Source organism: Nematostella vectensis, chromosome 10, assembly GCF_932526225.1.
Source record: "Nematostella vectensis chromosome 10, jaNemVect1.1, whole genome shotgun sequence".
NCBI classification, from domain to species: Eukaryota; Metazoa; Cnidaria; class Anthozoa; order Actiniaria; family Edwardsiidae; genus Nematostella; species Nematostella vectensis.
Window position 1 is genome coordinate 5,047,019 of NC_064043.1, and position 27,776 is coordinate 5,074,794.

Sequence of the window (27,776 nt, forward strand, 5' to 3'; positions counted from 1 at the left end):
ATAAAGTTATTTTCTTTTCTTTTCAGAGGTTTGTTTATTACCCAGAAGTCCGTTGCCGAGCCTCGTTTTGATTCAATCATGGTTGCGCGCGCTCGTTCAAATCCGTTTTCATGAAACGAGAGCAAAGTAAACTTACAGAATTACTGGAAAAATTGTGATAAAAACCGTCTAAAATATGGGCGATCACCGAAAAACAATTTCATATGCTTAAACAGATGATTTATACACATACTGGAGGGTTTCTTTTGGTGTATTCGGGTTTAAAAACGTATCTGTTTTGAACTTGAAAATACTAGAAGATGACAACACAATACATGGGGGACTCGATCGAGGTGAATTTGTGTGGTATTGTATCGTTATTCCTCTAGAAAACTAATATAAGGTCGACTTATGGTTGCTGTCCTAGACAATATGAATGATCATATATGTATGGCCTTGAGTTTTTGCTGTCCTTGCTTTTCATCTTCTGGATACTTTGAGATAAAATACTGTGATGTTCTGACTTTAACATCTACGACATTTGTTTCTCATGTCGATCCATTTAGTTAGTGGTTTCCCTTTGGTTGCTCGGTTTGAGATAATTTCATCCACGGGCGAGCCACTAAGGGAAGGAAAACCGTAAAATTATAACCTTTTTTTTCTATACATTGTAGCTTGATAAAGTCGTCAACGGAAAAACTACAGGAACTTTAGTTAACGTTAAGCTTACTTATGTACTAAATATGTCTAGCTGTGTCTACTTCACGTATTTATATTGATTTTATAAATTGTCAAATTTCTTTTTAGGACTTCCAAGTCCTAGATCTTCTTGGAAAAGGGGGGTTTGCCTGCGTTTACAGGGGACGTTGTTTAGCCACAGGACAGGAAGTAGCCATCAAAATGGTAAACACTTGCCTTTATTGTCTTTTAAGGATATTTCCTCTGTAATCTTTTCTACAATATTACTGAAAGCTTTATATTGTAATCAACAAGATTATGTCAAAAAGCAGCTTGCAATGATTTGTCAGGGTGATTGATAGTTGGAGCATTTATCTGCTGCAATTTGTTGTGGCCTAGCTCCCATCTGTTGCACTAAAAATGTGTTGCCTACGATCAAGATCTTTAGAAGTCTGGATTACACCAAATGAACACACACAAAATCAGTCTGACTGGATCTAGCCTGGATAGCCTTTGTCAGGACTTGAGTCCAATAATGTTGAAAACACAATTCCCTTCTTTAATTGTCGCCTTGTGTAAAGGAAATCTCCAAATTAATAAATACGCTGTAAAATGAATATCATTTGATGTCATTTGATGAAATAGCTGAAATAGAATGTTTGTTATTGCTGTCTTCAGATTGACAAGAAAGCAATGAGAACAGCAGGAATGGTGAATAGAGTATGCAATGAGGTGGAAATCCATTGTCGACTAAAACATCCATCCATTTTAGAGGTAAAAACTTAACAAAAGTTTTTTAAGATACCATAAGACATAAAATGTTTGACAGGCCAGAGAACCCAGAAATATTTTTAATTTATTTACAATGGCTTGAACTATTGTGGACTGAAACATAGTTCAAGGTCAATCAGTTGTTTCTGTTTTTTTGGTAGCTCTATACTTATTTTGAGGATGACAACTATGTGTACCTTGTACTGGAGCTGGCTGAGAATGGTGAGGCAAACAGATACTTGAGAAAGCAGGGACACACCCTCAAGGAGAGTGAAGGTATGTCTACTCTGATAACTATGTGTACCTTGTACCGAAGTTGGTGTACTGGCTCCAGTGTCTCAAACTTCTCTCTGTTTAGTGGCCAGCGGGCTCGCTGGCCACTAAATAGAGAGACTTTTGAGGCTTTGGAACCAGGTTAAAGAAGGGCTGAGAATGTTGAGATGTGAAGATACCCAGAAGAGTGAAGGTTGGTCTACCGTCTCATGATAGTGTGAATGTACTGAGGTTCTGAATGGCAACAGGATTGTTTTTATTAAAATCGCATTTGATGCCTTTACAGTATCTTGTTCTGTTCTTGTAATTTTTTTACTTTTCGTTGACCACCAGTTCGCCGCATCATGCTGCAGGTTGTCAAGGGTGTGCTCTACTTGCACTCTCATGGCATAATCCACAGGGACCTCTCCCTTGGGAACATCTTGCTCTCAAGTGACATGGACGCAGTGAGTCTTGTGTATTTGATTGATTCTTACTCATGTTATAAGACAATGTCACCTCAAGTGCTTACTTATGTGTTTTGGTGATTACTTATTCATTGTAGAAAATTGCTGACTTTGGACTTGCTACGAGGCTGTCCCTGCCTGACGAGAAGCACTACACCATGTGTGGAACACCCAACTACATCTCCCCGTAAGCACTGTATACACCAGTTGTGGTGGTCTTGTGTATGTTGCATGACCAGCAAGGATGTTTGGATGTGTTCACTGTTGTGGTAAAACAAAAAGGGGTCCTTTCATGTTTGATTATGTTGTCTGTTTCAATGCTTCACTATCAATATCAGATTATGTTCAATTCTAACCATTTTTAGTGAAATAATCAATCCCAACCTTGATTTTTGTGTGTTTGACATTTCAAGTGAGATAGCAACAAGGGATCCTCATGGGTTGGAATCTGATGTCTGGTCCATTGGATGTATGCTGTTTACACTACTTGTTGGAAAACCTCCATTTGATGTAAGTACAATAAATTTAATCATATTGTTTTTGTACTGCATTATTTCCCAATCCCTTCCTTCTAGAAGCAAGGGAAGTTATTTCCCAATTATTTATTTAAATACCATTATATCGTCAATTGTTGTTAGACTGAAGCCGTCAGAAGCACTCTAAACAAAGTTGTCCTGGCTGAGTATGACATCCCAAAGTAAGTACAGTGCAGTAATTGGGACTTGCCTTGTTCATCTGAAGTACAAGTGGTTAACTGTTAAACAACATTTTGATTACAGCCATGTATCCATAGAAGCAAGGGACTTGATTTCCAAGTTGCTGAAAAAGGTGAATTGTAGAACCACCCATACACCACCATAAAGCTTACAGTATATCTTTGTCTGAAGTAGTTTTTGCCCTGAAGAAGTCTAAAATAGGTACACTAGTGTGACAAAGTGGACTACCAGTATTTGGTGGGTCACCTGTGTATATACTGTGGGTAATCTAGCCATTAGGCAAACGCCTATGAGATACCATATCCTAATATTGTCGTACTCAGTATTTCCCATAATAATACAGTATTTCAGAGTTTAGTAAAGTAAATCAAATAGAATCTGAAATGGTACTTTTTCATGATTTTAGAATCCACAAGACAGACTTACCCTATCAGGTGAGTGTGACAGTGGATTCAAAATATTTGTGTAGTCATTAACTTCTAACAATTCTCAGGTGTTATTTTTTATTTTATTTTTTATATTTATATATTTTTTTATTGACAGGGATTCTTGATCACCCATTCATCACAAACCAGACCTTGAATACCAAATACTCATCACCAACAAGACAGCATCTAAATCCACGGGTATGGTTTTTCACTTGCTTTCACACTGAATTATATTTTTAAGTTCAACTAATAATTATTAACCTTTAAAGCAAAGTTATTAACAGTAATGTGGAATGTTTTTCAAGGCCTATGAGAATTCCTTGGACAGTGGCACGGGTACCATGGCAACCATATCCACAGGTCATGCGCCATTTCAGCAGGATAACAGACATGCTGTCAAATCCAGCTCAGCTGAAAGGACATCAGACATCTGGCCTCGTGATCCTAAACACCCCCCATCCCCTCCTGTTAGGCAAAGACCAAGGTACATACTGTAACCGAGATATTAATTAATTGGACCTTCAAAAAAGGGAAATAAATCAACACTTTAATATGCTTCTCTCCTGTGTTTCTTAGGGTGCATTTTTTTTTACTTGTCATTCTAAAATGAGAATGATTAGAATAGAAAAAGCATGCGTTCGTTTATCCTGCTATCCTGCTACCTGTAGCAGAATGATTCAAATGTCATTCTGAACATCCTTTACAAACCATTGTCATCCCAGAATGACATACCCTTAGTGGAAGGTTGACATTCATCATGTTTTTAACCCTAGCTCCTGTCCAAGCACTGAGAATGTAACCACAGGGAGCTCATCCCATGTCCGCGGGTCAGATGTGGCACAGCCAGCCCAGTATTCTGGGCTGAAGACCCGTACTTCTGACTCATGGCTGTCAGATATCCACTCGTCTAAGATCCCCAAACTACCACAGAAGCCACTAGTGGGCCTGGACAAAATGAATGGGATTCAAAGCAAATTCAAGTAAGTTTGTAATGATGAAACTGCATGAAGTCAAATTCAGAAAAAAAAAGTTGTCAGAAAACAGAAGCATGTGTTCATGCTCACAATCGTGGGTGTGTGACTTCAATATGATGGGTGGATTTGACGGATGTCCACCTGGGTACCAGAGGCTCCAAGCGTCTATGGTTCTCTGAACTTAATGGTCTATAGTTAAAAAGTCTGTATCCTTTCTTGTAATACAGTGGCAAAATTATTTCTGGGCCCTTTTCATCCCCTTGCGATATGTTCCTGTTCATAATACTGATTGATAATTTGTATAACACTTATTGCAGGTCATATAATGCAACCAAATACAGCAGTTATTATGGAAGCACCCTTGGGGATATTTTACACTCGGCGGGACAGCAAAACGGCACTAACACCAGCAGCAGTGGTTTCTACAGTGCAGATACCAAGTCTTACTCTGCGAACCATGGGCTTAAGACCTCCAGCACAGACCACAATAACAAGGAAAGCTGTCAAACAAGAGATAATCACATGTATGAGAAATCCATTGAGCAGCCAAGTGCTACCAAGAGTGAGCACAGCAGAGCCTATAGCAGCCAAGGTCAGTACCTCATATTAAAAAGGTCATGAGATGTAGCCAGGAGAGGAGAGAAAAGGAGGAAGAAAGATTGTCAGGGAAACACTTTTTAGCAATTAACTCTTACCAGAAACAGTGTTAAAAACTAACTACCAGAGTGCCCTTATTATACTCAAACACAACTTTTATGTGCCGATTTTTTATGTCCACAGACAGTAGGCCACACTCACACCACAAGCGCCATGGTAGTGACAGTGTCAGTAAGGATTTTGATGCTTCACCGCAACCCAGTCAGGGAGAGAGCAGGCGTAAGCAGAATCATCGTAGTGATAGTGAAAGGTATCTGACTGCTGGCTTGGGTCAAGATGGCCAATGCTATATTTATTTTTTGCTTCTTTAACATGTAATAGAAGACAAGAAAAAAAATTATGTTGGTTTAGAAAAAAAAACATTTTGCTTGCTTGGTGTTTACATTTCTCTTTCATTTTTACTTTTTTTCTTGCAAAGGCAAACCAGGCGTGCTGAAAAATCACGTTCTGGTGGAAGGGATAAATCACTGGGTGAACTGACAGAGCCACTGAATGCTGAAAGACTCAGGCCCATCCGACAGAAGACACGGAATGCAGTTGTTAGCATCACTGATGAAGCAGAAGTCTGCCTGGAATTCTTACAACAAAAAGGTAGTACACACAGTGATCCAGTCTCAAATGATGTTACAAGTGTGATGAAGCTTTTTTTTTTTGACAAACTTCAACTTAAATGTACAGCTTAAACACTTATATGTAGAAAACTTTTAACCCTTTCACTATCAAAATGGCCAAAAGCGGCCAAACGGAAATGTGACGTTTAACTGAAATGGTGTATCTGCCTGCTAGCTGCTGTTTTACCCTAGCAAAATACCAGGTGCAAGAAAGCGTCTATTTCTATCGGCTGTTTTGAGAAAGCTATTACAAAATTCCCAATTGAACCTGGTAAATGGCATGTACAAAAAAGTTTTTATATTTTTTCTTAATTCCTCAAATAATTTCTGTTTCAATATTGGATTTTAATAAAACAAAGGTATAACTGACAAGGGCTCTTTAGTTTAATGAGATTAGAAGTAAATAAATCATGAATATGGTGTGACAAATGACCTTATTCCAATCATTTCTGCATCTTGTTGACTGTAATGGACTTTTTTGTTCACCAGGTGGTCAAAGCATTGTCACCGAGGTAATAAGAATTGCATCCAATGGCATGAAGGTCTCTGTGTACCAACCTAGTGAAGCAGAAAAGTTACTTGGCAGTGAGCCCCCCTTGCCACCATCTGCAGGGAATGGAAGCTACCTCTTCCCCAGCCTGCCGTCCAAGTACTGGAAGAAGTATAAGTATGCAGCAAAGTTTGTACAACTTGTGCGCAAACTTACGCCCAAGGTATGGTATGCATGAAACTTGAATGCGAACCAGCATGCCAAGCTAATAGCCATCCTTTAATTATACGATTGACATTAACAAAAAAATTATATGAATTGTGATGGTGATTAGTTACCAGATGGATAACTACTTTGGTCTGTTTCAGGTCACTCTTTATTCAAAGCATGCTAAATGTGTCCTCATGGAAAACTACCCACATGCAGACTTCGAAGTCTGCTTCTACAATGGTGAGTAAGAATAGTAGTGATTAGCATCATGAGTACACTTGGGAGAGGTAGGGGGTTCTGCAAAGAACCTATCAATCATGAAAAAACAATGGGGAATGGACTTCTTAAGAGATAATTTTGAAGTGTAGAGTGTACTCTATAAATTGAATGGTTTTGATCTCATTGTACTTTGTCAGGGGCAAAAGTTCATCAGTCGCAGGAGTGCACCCGTGTCATTGAGCCAGGAGGTGTGTCCTATACCTTGGAATCGGTTGGAGGCATTGAAGGTGTCCCAGTGGAGATGCGTAAGCTTATCCAACATGTCAAAGCTGCTTACCAGCAATGCGTCCGGCTTGAGAGAATCATTATGCAGGAGGAAAAAGAGAGCAATGGAAATCAGTATTTCCCATTCATTGTTGGCCGCCGTCCTCCTGCATGGAAGAACTCTAGTGGAAAAAGTGAAAAGCAGGACCAACAAGGGTATGCATGCCAAAATGTCTGTACTGTAGTCTTTTTCGGTGAGCCATACCTGTTTGTACCAAATCTGGCCTCTAGCTGTTTAATATGTTTTTATTATTATTGTCATGGACAAATTGACTTTTATCTAACTAGCTGCAGTAACGGTCAAAGCCAGCCTGTCCTTCCTTCATCACCAAGTATTGCAGCTCCAGCAATGACCTCCCTCTTGTCATTTGATGGCACCATTGCCAGTACAGCACAGACCACCAACCCAGCATTTCCAGGCAAATCCAGGAAAACATCTCCCTCCAAGACATCACGGCACAAGCAATCACCAGCCCAGCCTATCCCTGCTGAAGTGGCAAATGCCAAAACAGATCCTTCCCCTCACCACTATGTGGAGGGAAGCTCTCCTATACCTTCGGCACATGTCTGCAAGATGGCATTTGTGGATGGTGTGGGATGGTCCTCACAGGTTAGTAGTCACATCCTTTGATGTTGTACCACTTGACCTGGATTTTACAATGTCTCTGAGGAGGGAAATGTCATAAATAGAATTTAGGTATCAATTGAAGTTATTTTTCTACAATTTACTGATTTTTTTTCCAGGAAAGGAAGAAACTAGGAAAATTATCATATGCTACAAACATTTTTAGAGGGTCATGTTTAAACACAAAATCGCGCTATAAAAGGAACATGCCCAGGGCAGCAACACCATCAGTTGTCGCTCAGCTGTCAAGACGTATCAGATTTTCTTATCAAAATCGAATATTTGGTTCCATATAAACTAGCACAGGTAGAAAGAAACATTAAGTTGAGAAAAATGAGGAAGTTATTTGGGTTTCAAAGGACACATTCAGAGTTTTATTATGAAATTTTGTGTCTATCACCTTGCCTAACGGTTAGTTTGCCATGTTGGTTTTGATTTCAAACTTCTTGAGGTGTGAAAAGGGGAAGCGTCCTTATCCCTTTCATAGCGTGGTTTCGCATTTAAGAAAACTTGTCCAGTGTATTGTTGTATTATAGGCCTTTATTCAATACAGGTACTACTAAAGATATAGTCTGTTAAGCATAAATGTACATTTGATTTCATGCACATGTTTTTTGACACTGACATCCTGTCACATTCAGAGCAGCATCATATGCTTTGTACCTTTGTATATTTGGGACAAGCACCTAAAGAAAAAGAAAACCATTGTCACATGCATCTTCAGGCTAAAACAGTTTTGCAGTAGACGTTCTCAGAAATTCTAAATTTCTGGAGGTATGAGCTTATATCTTGTGACATGTGTTCTTTGGGCTCATTCTTAGCTGACAACTGGTGAGGTGTGGATTCAGTATACCGATGGCTCACAGATCATATTCCATGCTGCAGCAGCCGCCATCAAGTTTACAGACAGCACGGGAAATGTCACTCGGTAAGAGCTACAAATAACATGCAAAGCTGGGTTATGAAAAGTACAGAAAATGTCATTGGTAAGAATCACAAGTAACGAACACAGCTGGGTTATGAACTCTACAGGAAATGTTTCTCTTGTAAGATTCACAAATAACATACAAAGTGTCTAATTACTTTTTTTTTCTTGACAGGTATGAATATGCAGACAGATTGCCATCTGTTATTAAAGAGAAGCTCTCCCATTTGCCAGCTGTTATTAAAACACTAGCAACAACCTCTAAAGTATCATAAAACATATACAAACCTATAGCACAATATATATCATTTTTAGACTCTTCACAAATCAAATATTCAGTATAATCACAAATTTTCATCTTAATCTCCAATGGCTTTTTTGTACATTTTAATTATCTAGATTTCTGCCTTTGTAAACTCCAGTCTAAAATTGTTTACGACCACTGAAACAATATTGCAGTGTTACACCACAAACCATGTTATGGGTAAGACCTCTGGAATGAAGCTTCTAACACGCTCCTAATAAGCTCCATTGTTGGGCATTGTCATGATTTATAGTGCATGACAAATTCTTGTGTATACTGGTGGTTTGTAAATAACAATAATTGAAACTCTGTAAAGTGTTAGGCAGTATTTTATTCTTTATTTTTATCTTTGTAAATCCTTTTTCCAGCATATCCAACCCTCTTTGTAATAAAACCTGCATATCACATACCAATTGGTGGTTGGTACTGATTTCCACAAATGACTCTTAATTTAGGAAATATGGTAAAATCCAATCTATTCTCCAATAACTGTTTTTGTATTTCTTATTTCAATTAATGTCTAAAAACCGAAAAAAAGAAAGAATATATATTTTAGTTGACATGATCTGACAAGAGGTTCATTACAATATATATAATAAAAGCCAGGATTACATAACAGAGAATACATAACAAAATTTTCATTCTTTAATTGCTGCAGAACACAGAGAGAAGAGGAAAAAATGTTACACATTACTTTTAGGGTAAAGGAATGAAATTATCCTGTTTGTCTAGTGTTTCTCTGAATTGGTTTGTTTTAGATGGGCTTGAAACACACAGTTAGCACCCTGTAACTTAATGGAGGACTGTCGTATTGAGACACCACCGAACTTCACGTTATCACTTGGTCTTTTTATAAGGCTGCTCATATTAAAGTCATCCAGGGGAATGACTCAAAAAGTGAGTTCCTCTTTAGGAATCTTCTCAAAGTAATCCTTGAACCAGGCTACTTGATCCTTCTTCTGTGATACTGACAAATGAGGATTCTGCTCAAGACCACAGATGACCAATTCCATGAATTGGCGAACAGGGCCCTTCTTGGGAAATTCATCCAACAAATAGCCCAAGAAAACATGCTCTTCAAAACCTACTATAGCTTCATCAACCTTACACACCTCGTTATCTACTGGGAACTTCCATTGACGATCAGCCAGTGCAATCAGGCTCTCAAAGTCATTACGGTAATCCAACATCTTCATGTTAACTAAACCATCAAGTGTTTCCTGTTCAGTGAGGAACAGTTTCTCAGGAGGAACTAAAAATTCCTTAGCTGAAAAAACCTCATCAAAAAGAGTTAATCTGTTTCCTGAAGTCAGGGAAATTTGCTCCACAGGTTTGCTGCGGGTCTTAAACTGCTCGTTGTAATCCTTGATGATGTCTGTTCGGTAACGTGTAGGCTTCTTACCCCATCCCTGCACGGCACCAATGATATCCTTAGAGAGTTGGTTCCTGTTTGTGTCCACTTTCAAAGATGACAAAATAGATTTGAGTTTGGAGTCAAGGTCGGGGTCTGCTTTAATTTTCACATCACTGCTCTCGAAGGCGTTTGTTACTGTATCAGCTACCTTCTCTTGCCTTCTTTTACCCCATGATTCGTGCTTGAAATCTTTGCTCCTTACTACAGTTCTGGTTGATCCTCTCTCACTATCTTCCCTTGTTCGCCTTGGGGGTTGTCTTGGAAGTCTAGACGTCTTAGTTTTACGGTCACTATCTGTGACGTGTTTGCGATTCGCTTCTAAAACTGCCTTTCTAGCACTTATCTCTACTCTTAAAGGTTCATCTTTGTCGAGATTCTTGGTGATTTCATCCTGTGAATAGACTCGATCTCGTTTCAACTGCTCCGCTATGTTTTTCACCTCTCCTTCTTTGGATCCCTTCAACGACGACAATAAGCTTGAAACTCCAGGTTTCTTTGAACTCTGGCCACCATTTTCTGATTCCGAGGCGAGAAACCGTGCAGCAGCAGGTATTTGAAAGGGTTTTTTCGCTCTGAGAGCGACAAATCGCTTCGCAAACTCGCGACTTAGTAAACCACTCATGCTTCTCCGTCCACCATTATGGATATCCCAGAATGCTCCGCACGATTACTCCCAGGACACATCGCGCGCAAAGAAATCCAATATGGCGGTCAAAACATTGGAGAGTGGAACATACGACATGTTCTGATTTTTTGCTGTTGTCATTAAAAGTAAGTTCTTTTTTCTATTTGATTAAGGTAATGTATTCGTTCCATTTAAAGATACTATTGGGCTGATATAGCTATTATAGCCATTTCGGCTATAATAGCAAACGCTTCAAATTGATGAAAATTTCACACATTACAGTGAGTACTCCGAGAAATCTGAGACCAGAACCGACATCATACGGACAGACTGGGATACCATGGTGAGTGATAGATGCAGTCCGCCGTCTATTTTTGCTATTCACGAAACACATATGTTGATATGACAAAAAAAGATGCTCTCATAAAAGCTTTTTTATCATAGTGGAGATATTAACTTGAAGTAGTTCATGATCTTAAGGCTTGTAGCTGGAGGGGGTTTGATTTCCCATTGGATTAAGACTCCCCACCCACCACTTTGCATTATGCTTTGCTTTGTGTTATAAGTGGTAACCCTCAGAGGTACAAGAGTAGGGGTGTGACCCGCATGTGTCGACATGACGCAGTACCCTATGAAGACCAGCGGCTGGGAGAACCAGGCGAGGGGACAGAGACAGAGGCAGAGCAGCAGCTGAAACGTATGCTTCAAAATCAGCTGGACACAGACGTCACACTCGAAAGGTAGAGGCTGGATAGTGCTGTGCATATATTTTATTGTATTTCTAGTGACAAACTAAAAGTGGACTTTCACAAATCATTGCTTAAGCAAAAAACAAAAAAAGTGTTCTTCCAATCTCCTTGCTTTTAAAGCCAGTAGTTGAGGTACCTGGTTATAAATAGGTCTGCAGGCACCAATAGGCAATAAGAGGCCAGCCTGCTAATATTAGGGTTATTAGGGACATCTTCTATATCACCCATGCTTGCATGTAGGAAAAATATTTTTGATTTAACTGATGGCTAAGTAATGATATTGTTATTTATTGACTATTTTACAGTCAAAAGAAGAAGCAAAAGACCTTCACAAGCTCTTCCACATACAACAGCTGTAACCCTGATGCTACTGGAACCCTCAGCCTAAGAGCTTACCAGTCCCTTGAGGAGAGGAGTGAATATGAGGAAAAGCTACGTCAGTATGGACTCACAGATGATGAGATCAAATACAAGCTTGAACTTAAGGGCATGGTACCCAAAGTATGTGTTATACAATGTATAGTAGAAGCCTGCTTGTAGGTTTGTGATGGCATTTAATCATAAAAACAGCCTCAATCGATCATAGTAGTCAGTGAGGTGTTGTTTTATAGTAAAAACAACTATTTGTCATCTAATTTTTTGCTAAAAATCCAAGATGGCATTTTGTACATACAATTGTTTGGTGCTCTGTTTTCATGAGAAAAAAAAACACAACCAAACATGTTCAAGCAGTTATTTTTGTGAGCAGGGGCGTAGCCAGGGGGGTGGCCAAGGGGGCCCGGACCCCCCTTTTAGCAGCCAAAAATACAGTAAATGTATGAGACATTATCTAATACAGGAGAAAATGCCTTAAAAGTCCCTTTTGGGCCCCCTCCTTTTAAAAATCCTGGCTACGCCACTTGTGAGGTTCTACAGATCAACAGAACAGTTTCTTAGAAGAAAGATAAAACACTAATAATTATGCTCAGTAAACTTGAACTTTCTGTTAACTCAAAATGTAACTCAAAATTTCTCAGGTTTTAAGTTAACAAGGTCAGACTGTAATGGCAGTGTGTAGCTGGACAAGGCTAGAATTGTGCCATTGATTGGCATAACATGGTCTTCTTTTTGAAGAATTTAATATACAGTACTTAGATCTTTTGTGCATACTCTGTCCCTACTCTGTTTCTCAGTAAAAACATCCCTGCAAAAGGAATATTAAAAAACTTTTCACAGTCTTGACATTTGTGGAATTTGAGTAACCAAGGAAATATGTGGAAGGTTTGCGCTAAGTGGGATTATCTATTGCAGGAAGCCAAGAGGTCAAATTATGGAGCTGATCCATTAGCAGAAAAGCAGCGTCTTGAAGAGCTCAAGAAAAAGATTGAGGACAAGGAAAAGGCCCTGTCTGCACCAGACTCATTTTCCAATGTGCATTTGCTGTCCCGGCATGCAATGGAGGTGGAGATGTCCCTTAACCGAGGTACTGAAAGGGCCAAAGACTTTAAGCATCTAGTTCAAGTCAGCAGTACAGGTGAGAAGCCCACTTAAAATTGAAAGTTTGTGGTTCTTAGACACCGTGTCATGCTAAAAATTACATGAGCATGCCAAGTTTTTTGTAATAATAAATAAAATGGACATACAATTAACAATATAACTGAGCATCAATTCATGATTATCTCCTTTATAGGGGATTTTTTTTTCATAAGTTATGAGCCAAAATATGCAATACCAAGTCTTAAGCAGTAAAGCTTGAACACTAAACCACGTACCTAAATTAACACAATAAGTCTCATTTTAATCAGTATATGTCAGTCTTCAAATTGGTATCTTATTTTATCCAATATGTTATATTCTAGTAGAAGCACTAGAGTGATGCGCCACTCAAGGTTATAAGGTCCAATTTAAAATCCCTTATTTTCAACACTTTTGCAGCTAATGACATTTTATATATCAGTCAAATTCCCTTTATCTTTATTAGTACAGTATCTTAAGGTCTTGGTAAAGGTAAACGACGTGTCAGCGGAAAAAGAATATTGTCGTGCCGCAATTTTCACTGCATGTACAAAATATATATCAAATAAAAGATAAAAGATTAAATTATCTCCTGCGTTTAAGTTTTGAGGCCTCAAACTCAAAAGTATGGAGTTTACTCTAGAGCGTAATGCACCTTCGCGTTATTGCGCATGCACTTGCACGTAATTGCATCTCAATGGCAAATTGATGATCTACTAAAGTGTGTGAGGACTTTTTGTTATTTGACATTGTCAACAAAATATCACAAATCAAAGTTGGAACTCTCATTTCTAGCGAAATTTCGACACGAAAAGTGCTATTAAAGCGATCTCTAGTCGAAAATCCAAAATTCCTCACACACTTATGACATGGCATAATTATCTGTCAAATCCCGAAAATTTGAAGTCGATATCTTAAAACCCATCACAAGGTTACGCCCGACAAGCTCGAGTTCTCACCTCAAAATAATACGCTAGAAAAGTCAAAGATTTGGCGTGAATTCACAGTCAACAGGTCACAGGAAACAGCAAAGGCCCATTTTAGCCGTCTTAGAATGCGATTTATGGAAAAACTTTTTGCAAAAATAAAGTTTAAGAACTATTGATACAGGTTTTACAAAAACTACAGTGGTGTCAAATTTACCTTTACCAAGACCTTTTTAAAGATCTTAAGAGATCATGAACTAAACAAATCATTTTTCCCAAAAAACAGTTTCAAACTTTTGACAACTTTAGAGACTGAGTGTCATTCTAATTGAAAATTTATTTTCTGTTAAAAAATACAGTAGTGAATATCAATTCTGGAGCAATGTCATAGGAACATAATATGTATTGTTTCATATTTGATAGTTTGGAGGGGGAGCAGTAGCGGTTCTAGGGGGAGGGTTTAGGGGGTTTAACCCCCCCCCCCCCCTTTGGGCTGTCAGAAAGTCATATGTAACAAAAAATATTACCCTCTCCCCGGAAAATCTAGATCCCCCCTGGGAAGGGGTGTTTAGAGCCATACTACTCCATATAACATGTCAGCAAATGCATAGAAGTTTTCTTTCCGAAGGAGTCAATGTTTTAGGATCCCTGGCAAAGATACTCTGCTATTTATAGTACTTATATGATGGATGGCCTCTTACAACTGAACGCAAAATTTAATGCATCCGCTTATGAGTTGAATATTAAATGCCTCCCCAAAGCACAATCAAAATTTTTTTCTATCTTTTTTATTAACTTGGGGTAAAATAATGAATCCATAAAATTACAGCAACGCTTTCAACTCTATCTCTATAGGAGTTGCGAACGTTATTGGCTTGTAGCAGTGGATATGAAAAACCTTTCCTAGAGGCGACATCTTAGACAGCAACCCTTTTCGATTGGATACCCTTGGTGCCAGAGGCTTGCCGCGTCAGGCTTAAAAATAATACAGTTATTTTAGCAGTAAGGCGCCACCACTGCTCGCACCCTCCCCTCCCATCAGCATTTGTCATGCTTTCGGTTTTTCAGTGGTGTGTGACCCTCTGGATGTGTATTGGAAATAATCATTGATTTATAGCTAGCTTGAAGATATCTATCAATCTTTCAGGTTGTCGCAATATTGTGTAGTATTTTGAAATTTTTGCACAGTTATACTTTTGCATATGATACTTATTGTTATACTTGTTATACATATGTTATAGAGAGATTAGGGGAAAATAGCAGATGCTCGTTGAATTCTACGGTAAACATCACAAAGATTGCGATTGTGTGAAAATTCGAATGTTTGTGTGAATAAAATATAAATTTTTAGAAGAGAAGTGCGAATGCTAGTACTGTAGGATTCTGAAATAAAATTTTAATTAATTCAGCCTTATTCTAGACGTTTAATGCATTAGTCGTGGATTTTTAGTCTACAGTTTCTGTAAAGTAGAAATGTTTTCGGGACGATGATATGCACCTGTCTCCCTTTTTACTTCTGTTGTTGATTGCTTCATGTTTTTGTTTTTTATTGCTAAGTAGAAAAAGTAATCTTCTTTGCTTTGCATGGCTCTTGCTCTTGTCAGTAGTTTATTGGAAACATCTCCTGCACAAACGGACTCGGTTTTCTTATCTTTTCTTCTTGTCACACCTATTTAAACCAACCCACAGTTGATTGTCTTTTAAATGTTTTTAGGTATGCGTAAGGCAGGAAATATAAAATACAATTGTTTCCTCGTTGAACATGCAGTCAGTGCAAAGCGTCTGATTAATATGTGTTTTTAATATCAACTTTATTTGATCGAAATAATATTTGTGTTGTGCTTCAAGAACAGACCATTTTGAAATTCAATTCACACGTTGAAAGGCTTATACATTTTATTAATCAAATCGTTATTTTTAGCAATTTAATCAACTCTCTCACTTGACCATACATCTGGTAAAACACTATTCTATTGTATTATTATGGAACTATATAACATCCTTCTTCACATTGTCTGCAGACTCTGTTACAAGCCTTGACAAGATTCGTCATCTTTTTTCAACAGTGGACTGCGATAATGACCCAGTATTGCAAACATTACTGAGCAATACTCATCTATTGGGAGATCGCACTAGTCTACCCAAAATTCACCGCCCCCCGTCTAGTAAGAAGACAACGCTTACTGAGGAAGGCAACAACCCCGAATGTGTCGAGTTGTCATCCTCTTACAGCAAGACATGTCTTGGTGAGGCTACCAAAAACACTTTTGTGTTACCGGAGATCACTAGTATCGAAGAGAGTGAGATTTTGCACAACAGATTGAGTATAGACGAGATTAAACAGATTCCGAGGTTCAAGGACTACGCCCCTGGGGAACCCAGTAAGGTTGGTGTTGTTGTGGTAAATAGTCATTGCTGTACCTTCTAACTGAAAAAAAGGTTTTAAGACGCGAATAGAATTGTAGCGGTGAAACCATCATTCTGTGGCTTCGTACAAACAACTGGTGCGAACGTTTTAAAAGAATTTTTTTCAGCATTTATGTTATTTACATTTCATTGAATTGTAAGGAAGAGACAGGGTTTTTTATTTATCGTTTTATTGCTGTTTGGTGTTTTCGGAGCTTTCTACGTCTTGGTATTTTCAGAAAAAGTAACAATTTAAAGTGACCGTGTCTCGTAATAATGATTGTAGATTAAACACATAACTTCATAATTACAGATCTTAGCAGTGAAGTTTCTCTGTTATTATTACAAACTGGAATAATAAGATTTAGAATAGGCTTTTTGTGTATTCTTTTCTTTGATGAGAAATGAAGGACGCTATTGCGTCAATATTTGGTTTTCTGGATCACATTTGAATATTTTCCTTCCAACAAAACAAAAAGCCTTATTTAAGCTTGGCAAGTATAAAGATTTCTTTAAGCCTTGAAGGCTATCAAATGCTGCCAAATGCTTGACTGTGATTATGGCGATTTTCCCCTGGCTCTAGAAGCCTTATCTCTTATTTCCCTTAAGCCAACAACACTTAACAGGGTAAAAGCTTTTCGATATTTTAAATACCTCGTTCGACTCTCGGCCTGAGTCTCTCCTCTGAATCTCTGCTCTCGACTCTCGGGGTTTACCCTGACTCAAAAGCTAAGAGATGAGTTATGATTATATGAAGAGGAGTTATTTTCTATTAAAACTAAAACCTTTGAGTTTTAATATTTTAATGCCGTTTTCTAGGAACTTTCGGGGATTTGATTATTCGTATTGAATGCGCCTCATATAAAAAAGGCCCACTTTCAGAAACTAACTTTGCCGAGGTCTAGACGCTTGAATTGATCCTGAGTAGTGTTTAATCCTACAAATGGTCAAAGACTCTCGACGATAAGAGTTTTTAGTGCTTGCCTTTACTATCTACGATATAAAAAGGGCAAAAAGCGGCTATTGAGAGGCAAGAAGGCAAACTTCTTGTTACAGATTGCTCAAGGAAATATTTTCCGATTCTAGCATTGTTTTTCTGGTACTCGCAATCGCTTTGCAAACACCATTTGCTGTCATTGAATAAACAAATTTATTGGAAAAAAAAAGTAATTTAAGGCGTAATGTTTTATATTTTTTGTGGCTTTTTATCGCCAAGCGAACATTATTTGACCATCTGTCAAATAATGCTATAATTAAGTGCTAAATGCTATAATTAAGTGCTAAAGGGCCACAACCGCAATGCTGCATTTTGGAAATGGGTATAATTAGTAATGTCTCGCTTTATTCTATTTACAGACGCTGTTTCTCAAGAACCTCAGTAACAAGGTGAAAGAGGAAGATCTGATCCGGCTTTTCCTCCGTTTCCAGCAGAATGGTGCACCCAAACTGGTATTCCGGCTGATGAAGGGGCGCATGAAAGGGCAAGCGTTCGTCACATTCCCAGGTAAACTACCTTTATCATTTGATAATGTATAAGAGATATGAGACATGGGCTAAAGGTGTGTAGGGATAGGGAATGGGTTTGTCACATCCCCCCTGGGGCCGGTTAACTTAAGGAGATTCGATACAGTTTCCCGAATCTCCAACCATCCTGTCAATCACAACTCGTATCTTCTGCTACAGGGATCGGATCATCAAATAATTTGGCCATGCCATGTAGCTAGGGATGAACTTTATAAAAATATTACATGTGTTTACATTGCTGTTTCTATGGCAACGGAACGGCGAACCCGTTGAATTCACTATTCGCGAAGTGCTGTTCGCTACAGGGAAATTTTAAATAAATAAGCTCTCGGATATTTTACATCAGACCTTGGTCGACACTTAGAGGAAGTTTTATTACAATCTATAAGAGGAATCCCGAGAAATTGGCGTATTTTTATTTTCAGTCACTCTGTTATTTAACTACTTTGAAATTCGCCCCTGAAAAAAATCCATACGCGGGAAAAAATTTTTTTACCATTGTTATTTAGCTACCTCTTATTTCTAATAACATATAAAAAAATGAAAGCAATCGGTTTTGTTGATCGTAAGTTTTAGGTGCCATTCCGGGGACTATATGATACTTTCAAAATGAAGAAATTGAACTTTGTTGCATTTTTGGCCGCCAAATGAAATTTCGCCGATTAATTTTTTCGTCGTTTTTGTAGAATAAAATTAATATACTGAGAAACATTCGGGTTAGCTTTGAGCTCCGTTGAAGGGTTGTAAGTAAGCGATTAGATTTTTTGAAAATAGACATTTCAAGCGCAGTGCTTTCATTTTTTTATGTTATTAGAAATAAGAGGTAGCTAAATAACAATGGTAAAAACATTTTTGCCGGAGTATGGATTTTTTTCAGGGGCGAATTTCACGGTAGGTAAATAACAGTGGCTGAAAATAAAAATACGCCAATATCTCAGAATTTCGCTTATAGATTTTAATAAAACTTCCTCTAAGTGTCGACCAAGGTCTGATGTACAATATCATTTAGTTATTTGTTAAAAATTTCCCTGTAGCGAACAGCGCTTCGCGAATAGTGAATTTTACAGGTTCAACCTTTCCGTTGCCATAGAAACAGAAATGTAAACAAATGTTACCTTTTTTATAAAGTTCATCCCTAGCTACATGGCATGGCCAAAAAGTTTGATGATCCGATCCCAGTAGCAGAAGATACGAGTTGTGATTGACAGGATGGTTGAGCAAACTGTATCGAATCTCCTTAACCCTAGATCAGCGCCTTATCCCGGGTTAAAATTCGCCGTTTCCGAAAGCCAAGTAATCCCCCGATCCACTATCCCTGGATGAAGCGAATGAAAAACTGGTTTGACGAGTAAAATTCACACAGGATACCCAGTAGATCAATGGAGAGAAACTCAAATATACCTTTGGTGGGTTTATTTTCGCAGAGAAGCCCCAAAACACCTCTACATCGCCTGTAATACCTCCATTTCATTGCCAAAAATGTCATTTGCAGGATTCGAGTTGGTGCGTGACACTAGCGAGACAGATTCATTTCAAGTATATATTCCATGCAACTTTCTGTCTGTCCAAGCACAATTTTTGAGTCAGCATCGCAACGAAGGTCGCATATCAAAGCGAAATGTTAGGACATTTGATCCTCGCTTTATAGACAATTCAGAAATACTCAGCGACCGTATTGTAATCAAAGTTGAATCAAATGTCCTAACATTTCGCTTTTTATCCGACCTTCGTTGCGATGCTGACTCGAAAACTGTGCTGGCACAGACAGAAAATTACATGAAATGTATACTTGGAATGAATCTGTCTCGTTAGTGTCACGGACCTCGAATCCTGCAAATGACAATTTTTGGCAATGAAATGGAGGTAATTACAGACGATGTAGAGGTGTTTTGGGGCTTTTCTGCAAAAATATTACCACCAAAGGTAAATTTGAGTTTTTTTCTATTGATCTACTGGGTATCCTGTGTGGATTTTACTAGTCAAACCAGTTTTTCACTCGCGCTATCCAGGGTTAGTACATCGGGAAAATACTTGGCTTTCGGGAACGGCGAGTTATCCTAAGTTTAGCTAACCTACGATTAGCGAATTTAAACCAGGATTAGGCGCTGATCTAGGGTTAAATTTGCTCTAACCCACGATGAAATTTTTACCCCCGGACTAGTTTTGTTCCCGAAACGCTGGTTAGTGCTGACTCTGGGTTAGTTTGGAGGTAAAAATCTAACCCTGCTCGCGAGGTGGGTTAGCTCCCTAACCTACAGTTTAGTGGTGTAACACAGGCATCACAAACTTTGTAGTAGAACTCAAGTTTCGTAAAATAAATTTGCCGACTAAAAAGACAAAAACAATATAGGAATCAAATGTCCTAACATTTGGCTTTGTTATGCTACCTTCGTTGCGACTGATGCTGACTCTAAAATTATGCTGGGCCAGACAGAAAGTTACATGAAATTTATACTTGAAATGTATGTCTCGCTAGTGTCACGCACCAACTCGAATCCTGAAAAGTCAATAAAAAGGCAATGAAAAGGAGGTATTACAGGCAATGTAGAGGTGTTCTCGGGCACCAAATTACTAAATTTGAGTTGCTCTCTATTGATCTACTGGGTATCCTGTGTAAGTTTTACTCGTCAAACCAGTTTTTTACTCGCTTAATCCAGGGTTTAGTAAATCGAGGGATTACTTGGCTTTCGGGAACGGCGAGTTATCCGTAGGTGAGCTAACCTACGATTAGCGAATTTTAACCCGGGATTAGGCGCTGATCTAGAGTTAAGTTAATCGGCCTTTCAGGAACCTGCCCCTGGTGTGTTTGAGAAACAATTTTCTTGTGAAACGATTTCTTAATTTTCCAAGTTACTCTTGCTTGATGCCCCTGTAACACAGACGCTTACAGCATGAACCCCATAAGATTTAGATATTAAAAAAGGGGATATACAAGAATAACTTATTTTTTGAAAGTTTTCTGGATTATGATGGGATAGTAGGGGTAGTAGCTTTGATCATTTCCACGAGATATCGGAATAACGCTGAGATATCGGAATAATAGCTCTATCGAGTTAAAAAAGGGCATCTTTATAGATTAATTACAATTTTAGACAAAATTAAGAATTTAAATTAAGGATTTAACGAATGAGATTTAGATTTTTTACTTACAATTTGACACTAAAAATAGGAAAGACATCTAACTAACTAGACTAAAGCTCTTTCCTCGAAACACCCAGAAAACATTTTGGCTGGATTTTTTATTTACTTAATACTTTTTAATTGAGATATTATAAACATCGTATTTTTATGAAATTTCCTATTAAAGTAGGCCTCGTTTATAGTATGAAATTCTAGACCCAAAATCCGCTTATGGCTAATTTTTTAAAGGAATTAAATCGATATTTCAAGGGATAAAATAGTTATTAGACCCCGTCCCCACGTATCCGTTTTCATTTGAAAACGCAACCTTTTTGTTACGATCATTCTAAGCACCTGCTCATAATTCGCTTTCCATTTGCCTGCGCCCAGTGGCGACTGTAATGGGCGAATGAGTCGAAAAGTCGAGACATTGTGATGGAATTTGAATAAAACTTGCCGTAAAGCCCCTGTCACACGTACACTTTTCGGCTGCAACTTGTCTCGCAAAATATGCTTGCTAGTCGCACGGGCCATGTCACACATGAATGGTTTTCTGCGACTTGAAGACATTTGTTGCGGAAAGTAGAAGTGAGATAAAATATACGTGTGACAGGGCCTAAAGGGATTTGCCAAATTGGTAATCGCTAACACCTATCTAGGACTAGTTAGTTTGTTGCTTTTGTTGTTGTGCTGCTGATGTGGACCGCCTTCCTCCCACGCGGACACAAGCCATGTTATGTACAGTTCGTGGTCATGGTACGTGGTGTCTTCTTGAACTTCAACATTAATTCTGACTTCTGTGAAACAAATGCATGCAGAGCTACCAGTTTTTGTCTAAATCATTTTTTCGTCGCCTTCTTTGATAGATAAAATATCTGTTTTCGTGAAGGGAGGACGCAGTGAGTTGAACCCGGTAACACCACAGTCAAAGGCGCATGCGAGTGGTGATGTAGGTTGATTAGGAACTGAAACAATTGTTTTGTCTCTTAATTCTCACACTTTCACTTTTCTGAGGAAATGAAATAAGATTATGAAGCCTAGCCTTTGATCACTTATCTTATATATAATTTTATTTTTGCTTCATCACTTATCTTATATATCATTTCACTTTTGCGGCTGGTGTTGCTCATTACATCTGGTTGATGAGACCTTCGGTCTGTCTGATTCGCTTTAGAGAAAAACTAACCTAACCAAAGATTAGAATGTCAATTAAGGCCGCAAACTAAAAAGAGAATCATTTTTTGCACCTCTAAAAAAAATTCAAAGCTGTTCTTACCCGGGATTGATTCTGCTTGTTACTGGCTTAAGGTCCCATCTAACCGCCTCCAGTTCAACACGCATTTGAATATGTAATAAGTGACTTCTGTGTCTTACAAATTAGCCTTTTGTGCGGGTGTTTATCTACATAGCATTCATAAGCACCATTCATCTCAGCACATCCCTTGTGAAAGGTCGATCTACTACTCTTGTTGGTAAGCTTTTACGATTATTTAAAAATTTAAAAGATGTTACACTCCATGGTAGATATTTTAAGCTCAGACTGATATTAGTACATAACTTTTAGTTATGTTAGTTATCGTTTTACTGTTCGTTATCTTTTTTCTGTAGATCTAGAGTAGATCGAATCGATATTTTTTTTTCTTTTCAAAATGATTTTTGTTCAATTTACATTAACTACCTGTCCCAGCTTGTTTTATCGCGAATTGAAATAAAAACAAAAAAAATATTTAATTCAGGAACCGAGTATGTATGGAGAAATCGGAAAAGGTCTCTCCTCTCTTTTGTTTTGTCCCGGCTATCATTTGCTGTTTAATATCCATATAGGCCTCTTTTTACAATCTATCTATCCTTAAAATCTATTATACTCTAAACTCAGAATCGATGTTTAACATATGTTTTTTTAACATTTTCTATTTTGCTTCCCTTTTTTTTCTTTGACAAATCTCTGTTGCAAGAATTCGTGTTACGAAATCCAGTCCTACCGAATAAACGAGCAAAGTAGCATTATTAAAACAAGCGAGAGTTTGTATTAGTAGGATTCATATTTTGTGGCTTAAGTAGATCGGGGAGAGGGCCACCATAATTGGAATGGGTGTGTAATTATTTACGTTTTCTACAATTTTTTTTTCTTTATCCTGTTTTACATCTGCTGGCTCTCGCGCCACTTTTCTTTAACGACTCATTATAACCGGAAAACCAATTGAGAATCGGGACGTTTTATGTTCTGTGTGCGGTTAGCAAACGAGCATTCCCATTATCCTTTATCGATAAGTGAATGGCTTTTTTTTTTTTTTTGCCATTCGCGCGTGTATCAAAGCCGGGGAAATACGGGCAGCAAAACCGAAAATGGTTCTACTTTTTGCAACAAAACTTATTACCACATCAACCCAACTTGTCTCGCAGCAAAGTGACGTCAGGCATACGCAAGCAGTTGCATTAGCGTTTGTGATTGGTTGAACGAAAGTCGCACATCAGTGTCACGGAGAAAAAAGATGGTGGGCCATCAGCAAGAACCAGTCTATCCTTTGCTGTGACAAAAGTTGGTTCGCCGGTAGACAAGACGCGCAAAATGCTGCCACAAAAGTTGTGCGGTTTTGCTGCTCGTATTCCCCCGGCTTTAATTTCTGACACGAACCGCAACAATTACTTTCCAGTGCGCTGAGCCTATAGCCAACAAGGATCCACATTTTAACGCAACTCCTTTTCCTGCTGCATCAATTCTTATTGTTGTATTTTTTTAAAAAGTCATTGTCTCGCCGCATAAGCGAATGATCATCGCGCGCGAAAAAAAAAACGTAAAATAAGCGTAACTATTTTATTCTTCTAGAAATCTAAGATAGGCCCTGTAATGTAAGCCCTGTTTGCAGTCCCCCTTTAAAACAGTCTGTATTGTTTATTTTTATGTCGCTATAATCGATTTTCCTGTCTTATACATATAACCATCCCTGGTAGACATCTACATTGAAAGTATATTATAATTTTTCTTGTCTTTTCAAATAAATTACTTGTCCCCGTTTGTCGAACTGCAAAGCGGCCGACAAAAGCTCGTTAATCGAATCAGGAATTGGAAAAACGTCATCTAGTAAAAATATTTAATATATTTTATTCACCGAATACAGGATTAAATTCTAATATTTTGTGAAGTTTTCGAAATTTTTCTATTTTTTAAACAGGATTGCTGATAAAAATACATGTGTCGTAATCCGCAATGCTCCATATTTATCAAATAATGGAGCACATTAGCATTATTAGAACAAGCGAGGGTTAGCATGAACATATATTTGTGGCTTTCATTGATCGAGGAAGGGCATAATTGGAAAAGATGTGTTTGTAAATACGTTTTCTACTTCTCTACGGGTTTCTTCTTCATCAAGCAACATAATTACCAGATAACTAATTGAAAATTGGGACACGGCTTATGCCCGGATGAATAAAGTAAAATTAGTGCTTTGTGCGGTTACAACCCAGCGTTTTATTTTTATTTTTTTTATTTTTTTTGTCCTTTATAAGGTGAGGGTCTTTAGTCGCGCATGCAACCACTAAGCTGCTTTTTGCCGATGAACTGAGTGTCTTGCCGACAAGGTATCTGATTTAAATACTACTTTAATTCCTGCTTTGGTATCGTTGTGAAGAAATGAAAACAAAACAAATTTGGGCAGCATTTATTCGTTTTTGAGATTCGGTTCGCAAAATCGAATGCCGCACATTGTTTTGATCTTGAACTCTGATATGAGGTTTGCATAACCACTTTAAAACAGTCTGTATTGTTGTTTTTTATGACGCGATGTTTTAATTTCCTGTCTTCGTTGTTATACACCACCATCCTGGTGTTGGACCTGTTATACGTCGTCCCCTCTACCTTTATATATTCTCTACTTTTTAAAATCTCGACCGAAAAATGCGTTTCTTTTTAAATAAGACAGTTACACACATCATCCCGAATGATTCTACTGGCCAAACTCTCCCCAATGGCTATCGATAACGTTTCGCCAGGGGCAATTAACACCCGAGATTCACATTAGCGGTGTGTTAGTTATGATTAGGGGCGAGAGACATCGATATTTGATAAGGTACTCTGAAGACTCGGTTGCTAGACACTCCCTACCATAAACAAAACTCTTGGTGATTTTTATCTGTGCTTTGTTGTTTTGCAGATTCAGAAGTTGCAATTAAGGCTCACTCGCTTGTAAACGGCTATCGCCTCAAAGGAAGGCCCGTTATAATAGAATTCGGGAGAAAACGCGAGAAAGCCCAACAACGAGACTCCGAGGTGAGCTCAGTTGATTCTCTTTTTAACAATATTATTTTTATTATTTGAATTGATTACCCTCACAGTATAAAAATATTATTTGCGTTTTCATAAATTAGGTTTTTTTTTCTATAGCAGTATTTTTTCCTCTTACACAAGATATCTTGCTCTATGTTGGGGGTAGGTGAATGGGAAAAGAAAGAAATTCTAATCACTTAGAGATTCACATGAGTAGGGGCAGCATGAACACGGGAAATAAAAAATTGGAAAAATAAACGAAGCAAACGAAAAGAGTTTCAAGACAAAAAAGATTTAATGTTAAATTTGATGACATGAATCAATTGAACATGTGCAGTTTTGACCATTAATTGTAATCTAATTTGTTACTGGGTAAGATTACAATATTTTTTTAGATTGACTTGCATATTTCGGCTGCACGGTCGCTTGAATAGAAGTCTTATCGGTATATACGACTCTTGTATGACCTTGAAGCAAAGCTTAGATTTTGTGTGTGTCTGTATTTAGAGGAAGGAAAACCGGGAAAAAACAAAAACCTCGGGGTAAATGCGAGGACCAGCCAACTCTTTACACGAAACTCAAGTCGAAAACCACGCACTATAAAGAGGCTTTCTGTCACACACTATAAAGCGACTTTCTGTCACACACTATAAAGTGGCTTTCTGTCACACACTATAAAGCGACTTTCTGTCACACACTATAAAGCGACTTTCTGTCACACACTATAAAGCGACTTCCTGTCACGCACTAAAAAGCGACTTCCTGTCCACTCCATGCTCCCCCAGGGGTGGATATCCACCCCCTTTTTGATAAGTCACTTTGTTTAAAGAAAATAAATGTCTGGGGGACAGGAGGTACTGTCCATGTGCCTTCGCCTGCTTGACTTTGCTGACGCGACAAATACAATTCAGCGTGAAGCATTGTTAGATCTATGTGACCTACCAAGAACCACTGGATTAGTTATAAGCCGGCCATTTTCAACCCCCCATTTTAAAATCCTGGATCCGCCCCTGCTCCCCGTAAATTAGGCCGGGCACCGCTGGACCCGTCTTTATTGAAGGTTTGTCCAGTTTTCTTTTTCGTTTTATCACGTCGTGATGTTCGATTGTCGGTGTCAGCGCAGGGTGACTTTGGGGTTCAACCATTCGCAGATAGAGTCAGACCACACCACACGACACGTGCGGTTTTAACAGGACAAGTTTCATTATGACTATTTCTAACAGTTAATTGTCGCGGTTCTTTATAAAGTTTGTATGTGCGAAATAATATTAGATTACCTTGTTAGGAGTAAGAGAATTTCAAATGATTCTATTTCGTAGTAATGGATATGAAAACTCTCTGATAAAGGTAAATAGTCTCCATATGATTTCGACAGACCCTTCCCTCGGTGAGGCGCCAGCAAACAGCGCCAGCAAACAGCGCCAGCAAATAGCGCCAGCAAATAGCGCCAGCAAATAGCGCCAGCAAATAGCGCCAGCGCCGGCAAATAGCGCCAGCAAATAACGCCAGCAAATAACGCCAGCAAATAGCGCCAGAGCCAGCAAATAGCGCCAGCATTGCTGGGGAAAAACTGCCAGCATCGGCTGGTTCTGCAATGTCGGCGCGTTATAATTTTCGATTGTAAACTATATCATAGACGTTGCTGATCGACATTCTTTAAGTATTGCCCAGGGCTTCTGGTTGCCTGGTTACCTTAGCAGCCTAAAATATGATACAAGATATCGTATTACAGGAGCTAACTTCGTGGCTTGTAGACATGCTCTGGCATTATTCTTTCACAATAAAGCGCTATCCACGGAATTTTCATGGTCATTTATTGATTAATTGATTAATGGCTACGTGATTGGTGTTTCTTGATATTCACATTATAAAGTAATATATGAAATACTAGCTCTAATAAAAGGAGCTTTAATGAAGAAATTCAAACTTTGATAGAGAAAAGAAGGTTTTAAGAAATGGAAAACTTGATGGCTTTCAAACATGAAAGCAATTCTATAGCGTTTTAAAAATATTTCATTATTTTTTTAATTTGATATTAAAGCCCTTTCCAGGATTCAATTTGAGTTACATTTGTATGATTGGCTTTAATTAATAGGCCATTTTCTTGTTGTTACTATTTACATAAGCCTAATCAGCCCGAGAAAGCAACCCTAATGTGTCTCCCGCAACGTCAAAGAATGTCTCCTATATGTCTGGTCCGTATCTTATCAGAAAATAGTCTTAGGTTTGGTTATTTTTTGTAGTAATTCATTTTTAACAGATTATTTAGAGTAATGACAGCGGTAGTGGAGTAAAGGATTGGAATTTGTTAAAAAGTGTGTAGATTAGAATTAAGGATTAAAATAACAACCATGACGGCGATGCTGTAGTCAAGGTTTTCGCTCTTCACTCTTGTCAAACAATGCTCTATGGTACCCTCCCTTATTAGCGAAAGTGCTTGCCGAGAATTTATGGACCCGATAATGTTTCCATTTGTTTATAGGCCAATAGCGGTCAAGGTCCCATAAAGTCTCGTACAGCCTAAGTAAACGAGGTCGGGAGTTTTTAATCAATTTGTGTTTAGTTGTACAGGGATGTCTGTTGCCTACCTCACAAGAGCCGGTGCCTGCAATACCAATTTT

The 27,776-nt window shown here is 38.3% G+C and overlaps 3 protein-coding genes and 1 long non-coding RNA gene across 9 annotated transcripts in view; 2 read left to right on the forward strand and 2 right to left on the reverse strand.

The window, feature by feature from the left end:
• Positions 1-88: 88 nt before the first annotated feature.
• On the forward strand, positions 89-9,043 carry LOC5506045 (serine/threonine-protein kinase PLK4). 2 transcript variants are annotated; one of them, XM_032374415.2, is made up of 22 exons: positions 89-345; positions 787-882; positions 1,336-1,431; positions 1,590-1,704; positions 2,035-2,147; positions 2,246-2,334; positions 2,561-2,657; positions 2,786-2,844; positions 2,927-2,975; positions 3,270-3,297; positions 3,407-3,489; positions 3,597-3,775; positions 4,065-4,271; positions 4,583-4,857; positions 5,046-5,172; positions 5,341-5,513; positions 6,023-6,246; positions 6,392-6,473; positions 6,650-6,932; positions 7,065-7,386; positions 8,223-8,329; positions 8,502-9,043. In XM_032374415.2, exons 2-22 carry the CDS (start codon positions 880-882, stop codon positions 8,599-8,601), a joined length of 2,811 nt encoding a protein of 936 aa, XP_032230306.2. In that variant the 5' UTR covers positions 89-345; positions 787-879; the 3' UTR covers positions 8,602-9,043. The 2 variants fall into 2 exon arrangements, with proteins under 2 accessions (XP_032230306.2, XP_001626807.2); XM_001626757.3 differs by having other exon boundaries at positions 89-332.
• Positions 8,942-10,705, reverse strand: LOC116613931 (28S ribosomal protein S31, mitochondrial). The gene has a single exon (XM_032374422.2). The coding sequence runs from the start codon at positions 10,664-10,666 to the stop codon at positions 9,521-9,523; it is 1,146 nt and encodes a 381-aa protein (XP_032230313.2). The 5' UTR covers positions 10,667-10,705; the 3' UTR covers positions 8,942-9,520.
• Positions 10,706-10,726: 21 nt separating this feature from the next.
• Positions 10,727-27,776, forward strand: part of LOC5506044 (RNA-binding protein 41) — a 29,804-nt gene continuing 12,754 nt past the window's right edge. The window contains exons 1-9 of one of the 5 annotated variants that reach the window (XR_007314063.1): positions 10,730-10,815; positions 10,914-11,012; positions 11,236-11,409; positions 11,724-11,919; positions 12,709-12,931; positions 15,905-16,224; positions 17,601-17,748; positions 24,399-24,470; positions 25,043-25,158. Coding sequence is in view for 4 of the 5 variants with exons in the window: in XM_048733855.1 (XP_048589812.1) it covers positions 10,930-11,012; positions 11,236-11,409; positions 11,724-11,919; positions 12,709-12,931; positions 15,905-16,224; positions 17,601-17,748; positions 25,043-25,158 (1,260 nt within the window). In the remaining variant the exon portion in view is untranslated. Of the gene's footprint in view, positions 10,816-10,913; positions 11,013-11,235; positions 11,410-11,723; positions 11,920-12,708; positions 12,932-15,904; positions 16,225-17,600; positions 17,749-24,398; positions 24,471-25,042; positions 25,159-27,776 lie in introns of all 5 variants that reach the window. The other 4 variants (XM_032374416.2, XM_048733855.1, XM_048733856.1 and 1 more) reach the window with 4 other exon arrangements.
• LOC116613932 lies at positions 20,060-25,046 on the reverse strand. Its single transcript, XR_004294280.2, has 2 exons — positions 22,165-25,046; positions 20,060-22,074 (listed from the first exon to the last, which is right to left on the reverse strand). It is a non-coding gene; the product is annotated as an uncharacterized LOC116613932 (long non-coding RNA).

Bases quoted from the DNA above. Each gene is read 5' to 3' on its own strand.
- LOC5506045 (XM_001626757.3), top strand. From the start codon at position 300: ATGACAACACAATACATGGGGGACTCGATCGAG. The intron at 3,776-4,064 runs GTACATACTGTA...TTTTAACCCTAG, and splicing joins CCTGTTAGGCAAAGACCAAG to CTCCTGTCCAAGCACTGAGA. The intron at 6,474-6,649 runs GTGAGTAAGAAT...GTACTTTGTCAG, and splicing joins CGAAGTCTGCTTCTACAATG to GGGCAAAAGTTCATCAGTCG.
- LOC116613931 (XM_032374422.2), bottom strand. From the start codon at position 10,666: ATGAGTGGTTTACTAAGTCGCGAGTTTGCGAAGCGATTTGTCGCTCTC.